General features: G+C 44.9%; 1 protein-coding gene across 1 annotated transcript in view; it reads right to left on the bottom strand.

The window, feature by feature from the left end:
• Positions 1-1,065, bottom strand: part of CAPSL (calcyphosine-like) — a 4,908-nt gene extending 3,843 nt beyond the window's left edge. Inside the window, exon 1 of the mRNA XM_010142143.1 lies at positions 929-1,065. Coding sequence (XP_010140445.1) covers positions 929-1,065 — 137 coding nt within the window. The remainder of the gene's footprint in view (positions 1-928) is intronic.
• Between the last annotated feature and the right edge of the window lie 4,465 nt (positions 1,066-5,530).

Below are 5,530 nucleotides of genomic sequence, written 5' to 3'. Positions count from 1 at the left end.
CAGCTGCCCCTGGAGGACAGGGTCACCTTACTGAGATATCATTTCCTCCTTGTACAGTCTTCTGAGAAAAAACCAGAAGAGGGAGAGGAAAGGCAAAACAAAACACAAAACCCCCACACCTATTGACAGCAGAGAATACCTGCTTAGACTGGGTGCCTGACTATTACACAGCTGAACTAAATGAAGTGAAGGCTGCCTTAGCAAAAAAGTCTTCCTATTTGCTATACACTGAGCCATCCAAACGTTGGGCATCTACATGAAGACCCAGCTGGTAACCTAGGATCCCTCTGTGGTTTATGGGGCCTGGGAGGGATTTCAGAGTGTGATGCAGCTCCCCTCTCCTAGGGGTGGGGGGCCTACACTCTCGGGGTGATTGGAGAATGAGTCTAGATGCTTCCCATAAACTAGACGCATAATAGACCATTACACACAAGGGAATCACACCCCAAAGGAAAGGAAGCACTGAATCCCCAGTGTTGAGATACTTAAGTGCATTATAGAAAATACCAAAGAACGAGATATGTTTCATGTTCCTCTTCTCTCCCTCACAGGAGTTGTTCTGGGTCTCAAGGATTCACAGAATCACAGAATTGTTTAGGTTTGAAGAGACCTTTGAGGTTGAGTCCAACTAGTCACCCTGCTTTGCCAGTACATCACTAAGCCATGTCCCTCAGCACCACATCTACATGTCTTCTAAATACCTCCAGGGATGGAGACTCCACCACTCCCCTGGGCAGCCTGTTGATTCCTCTGTGAGATTCACAGTCCCCTCTCCTTCCACAGGTGAGCAAAACACAGGAGTCCCAAGCCCAGACTCTGTGGCTTGTGGCATTGGATTCCAAAATTCAAGTTTTGGTCCCTCTTTAGCCCAGGTCTCTTGCAGCTAAAACTGTTAGGCTGAATACTGAACTTCACTTCTCAAACTCACCTGCCAAGTCCTTTGATGCCTGCAGATCCCCTTGCTAAACACTGCAGGCGAAGTCTTTCCACGGGGTCAGTGGTTCTGGATAGGTTTCTTTTGGCCTGGATTGCCATCTCTCGGTCATGCCTTGCTGTGCCCGGCATCTGGAAGATCAAAGAGCTCATGCAGTGTGGATTCACATACACAAGGCAGAGTGCTGAAACCTGCCCTAGTATGTGGAGCATCTCAAATTTCTCACTTGCAAGATGCTGCAACTCCTTCGTGAGGACTCGTTTTGACCCTCTATTTCCTTTCCCCTGTATGCTTTTATCAGAAAGGGGTAACTGCCAATAAGGGCCATCAACCCTGAAAGAAGAGCTTAGCCAACCACCCTGTGATTAACCCAGATACAAATATGAAGCTGTGGGTGAGAATTTGCTGCCTGCAGTGTACAAACACAGTGAAAACTGGTGGATACAGCCAATGAAGACTTCTTCCTTATGTTTGCTTTCATTCCACTGTAGTAATGATTCTCCAGAGCGGGGCTTTCTCCTGTTGCATCTCTGAGCAAGATCTGACCTTGCCTACAGATGACACCTTGTGCTACTTTAACACAACAGCAGAACAAATTAAGAACTTAAACTCTGCTCAGTATTTAGCATCCCAGGATTTTAACACTCTGCCAACAGTCACATAAGCCTTCCAGCTTCCCTCAGAGGAAGACAGTGGAATAAAAATGGGAAAACCAGCCCAGGGACTTGCTGCATTGCAACAGCATCACCAAGAGCAGCACTTCTCAGCTGGCAGAGGGTCACTCCTTCTCTCATAGGGACTATTTGTGCCAAAAGCTCCAGGGCTGCCCATGCCACATTTTTAAGTGCACGTTGAATCCTGTTCTCTGGGCACATGCTCAGGTCCAGGACTGCTGCTCTCTAGCCTGGCTGTTGGATCTGCAGATCATGAAGGCCCCCAAAATATTTTCCAGCCTTTAAAGCATCAAAGGATCAGGATACAAAAGAGTCGCAGAAGGGCTGGGATGAGTTACAGCAGAGCTCTTGACTCAGAGGGCACTCGGTACTGTGCTGAGGGTGCTCTGGGATGGGGAAACAGAGAGATGGGCTGCCCTGTGAGGCATCATCAGTGCATGTTGCACTTCCAATCTCATTGTCATTGCACATGCAGAAGTATGAATTGAAATGATCAGAGAAAATTTCTGAGAAAAGTTGAATCAGACTGTTTCATCTTAACTACTCCGTGCCTGTTTGCAGAACATTGGCTACTGCAGCTGATAATGTCACATGTGCTGACTCTTGCAACCCCTTCAGACGGCACTGGCTGGGCTTGGAGAAACAGAAAAAATAAGATGTTTTTATTCCCCCCAAATAAGTACTGGCTTATTGCAGAAGTTGAGCATGGCAGAAAAGAGACCATTTAAGCTTCTTCTTTAGCCAGAATGTGCAAAGTTCTTCCACGAAATCATTAACAAGTGACCAGAAAGATCTAACAGCTATGTGACATCAGCAGTCAAAAATGTTTTCTGCAAATAATGATCTGTCCTTAAGGGGAGATGTTTAGCTGGCAAGAACGTAAAATACAGTGAGGTTACATGCACACAGTGCAAACTATATTTACATTATGTAATTATGTACTATACCTTATCTATATAATGCCAATGCATCTATACATAGAGTGCATAACGCACGCACAGCACTGTGCAGTATGCCTCTATCCTATGTTACGTATTTATACAGACCTATCAATACTGACACCAATGACGAGGCAATTTGTCTTCAATGCTCACTACAAAAATCTGCATAAACACACTCCATGCAAAGGATCCCTGCCTCGCGTTCAGTGGAGGCGTTTCCAGTATACGTCAGCATGCATCAAATAATCATTGTGGTGAGATTCATGAACTGAGGCTAGAGAGGGATTATCTGGTATGACATCTATTATGATCTCCTGCACCTCCAATAAAGCCACTGGAACTGGCCAACCCTCATTTATCTCTGCAGTAAGTACATTTGCTTCTACACCTACAAGCATTTCTAGTTGACAACTCACCATGTCTAGGTTAAATTCTTCCAGTGTTGAGTCATTTTCTTTTTAAAATACATTCTTTGTTTCTAGTCTGAATTCCCCCCATCATTAGATGCTGGTTTACTTTCTGTTACTAGAGAGCTACCTATTATAGATTTGATGAGAGGTAAACACTTGAAGGTCACTTTTAAACCCTCTTTGGCTAAGTAATTAGACAGGCTCTTGCTACAAAATGGATGTTAGATAATTCTACTGGTGTTCCTGCACTTTTCCAGCTTTTCCCAGTGTCCCTTTTGAAGTGGGGCACTCTAATAATATCACTAATGCCATAGGCAGAGATATCCCCGTTCTTTCCCCCTTGTATCATGGTCAAAAACACTAACAGTAAATATTTCTGCTGCTCTTTGCAAATTTCCATTCTCTGTGATGCTCAATAACAGAAATCACCAACGCCACGTTGTTACATAAAACCCAGCAATTAAGGTCTGTTTGTAAAGTGATTGTGCTTACACACTGCACTAAAGCCTCTTAAACATGACCTGTCTTCCTGTGTCACAAGCAGTATGCATCTGAGAATCCTTTTTGTACATTCAATACATACAGAAACCCAGCTAAATATAAACCCTACTGCATGCAAGCCTGGTCCATAGTAGCGGTAGTAGTAGATAGTAGTGGTCCTCGGCCACTTCCCAATTTCTGTGGGGTGCTTTCGAGGCTGTTAAAAGACTACACTGCATTGTATGAAAAGAGAATCTATATCAGAGCAGGCATGGAGGAATCACAGCAATTCACATGCTCTCTCTTCTCATTTTTCTCTTGCCCCTTTTTGGATAATGTGACATAATTAAAGATACAGTCAAGATTTGCAGAATGTAACAGTTCTCTCTATACCTTACAAATGTGTTATGTATTAATAATCGTTAATAAACCAAGAAAAGGTCATAACAATAACTTTGCGTGTTTTTAATTCTTTTATCTCATCCAAGATCATCAGATGCCTCCCACCATGAAATGAAAAACGTCCTTGTTAATTTAATTCTGAATGCTAGAGAGTTTTGTTTTGTTTAACATCCTGGGCTGTGAGGAATTACAACACCTCACCTTCTCAGCATTGTTTGTTTCTATGGGCAGTGTTGTATTGTGTAGGCAGAACAGAAATGACCGCATTTCTTCTTAACAAATACAAAACCTGAAATGTTGGCTTGGGTTTTTCCAGAAGAATCTTAGGCTGTTCAGCAGCCAGATCCCTTTACACCCCTCTAAGCATGAGGCTTAAACCTGGAAGAGATTTAATCTAAATTCAGCACTGTTTGTTTATACAGGATCCTTCAGCTGAGCCCAAGGGCCTCCTGTGAAAATCCTGAAATTCAGCATGCCAACGTGGCAGGCAGGAACCCACACTGGCCTCTGGACTATCGTAGGCTCCTGAAAGCATCTGTCATGGCCAATGCATGAGTCGCACACCACCCAAGCACAAGATTTCAGAGTCTAGGAATAGATTACGTGGCCTGAACAAATTGCATGCATTTAATTTATTCCTAATAATTTTGTTAAATTATTACAAACATGAAAACTGTGTATTTGGCAACCATTTAAATACTTCCTTAAACATCTGGTTTCCCAGCCCCACTGACCCCCTGGAGTATCCTCCCCTCCGCCTCACTGCCATCCCCAGCATCATCCACCTCTCATTTTCTTGAAGGTGAGGCATTACTGCTCTTGCTATTTTGCTTCCCACCACCCCCGCCCCCCCTCAAATTATATCATGATATGTATATTATTAAAAAACCCTACTCTTGGATGAAATGCAAGCTCAACTGATCAGAGAAGCAGACTGTGAGCTAGCAAACAAAAGAGAAAATCCTTTACCTGCAATACTGTCCTGCACCTGGGGTTTCCACCCCGGGAGTTGTTGGAGGGCTGGGATGGTGATGTGGCCCACCCGCCTCCCCACTCACGGGCTCTCGCTGGGCTCTGGCAGCAAGCAAAGGGGATGCAGGGCCTCGGGCTCACTGCGGAGCTTCCTTGTCCGTCTGGTTTTACTTGTTTACACACCCATGGTGCCTTGGCCCCCCCTTTTTTGGGAGGCCTGGAGTTTACCAGCCGGTCTCCAAGGTGACACTGGTGGCTGCGGCTGGCCCAACCTGCAATTACACTGCTTCTCTGGGCGATTGCTGCTGGGTTGCAAGAGGCCTTTTCTTTAATCTCTTTTAAAACTGATGCGTGCCTTCTCCTGGTGGCTGCGGCTGGCCCAACCTGCAATTACACTGCTTCTCTGGGCGATTGCTGCTGGGTTGCAAGAGGCCTTTTCTTTAATCTCTTTTAAAACTGATGCGTGCCTTCTCCTTTCATCCCTCATGGGCTAGGGGAGGAGAGTGAGAGACAGAGGGCTGCCCCTCACTGAGATGCCTGGGGATGCCTGCAGGAGGGTGCAGCATCGCCTTGCCAGCATTGGTCATGGCGATGTTTTGGTAATACGTTTCTCTGCTCCGTAGTTGAAAGGGTTCAAAAAAACTTGCTGGGTCAATCCTTTACTCAGAACATAATAGAGGAAAGAGTAAGTAAAAACCCATTGATTGCTTTTCACAA

This window comes from Buceros rhinoceros, unplaced genomic scaffold, assembly GCF_000710305.1.
Source record: "Buceros rhinoceros silvestris isolate BGI_N320 unplaced genomic scaffold, ASM71030v1 scaffold18000, whole genome shotgun sequence".
Taxonomy (NCBI): domain Eukaryota; kingdom Metazoa; phylum Chordata; class Aves; order Bucerotiformes; family Bucerotidae; genus Buceros; species Buceros rhinoceros.
The sequence above is the reverse complement of the archived record's forward strand: the minus strand, read 5'-3'. Positions and strand labels throughout refer to the sequence as shown.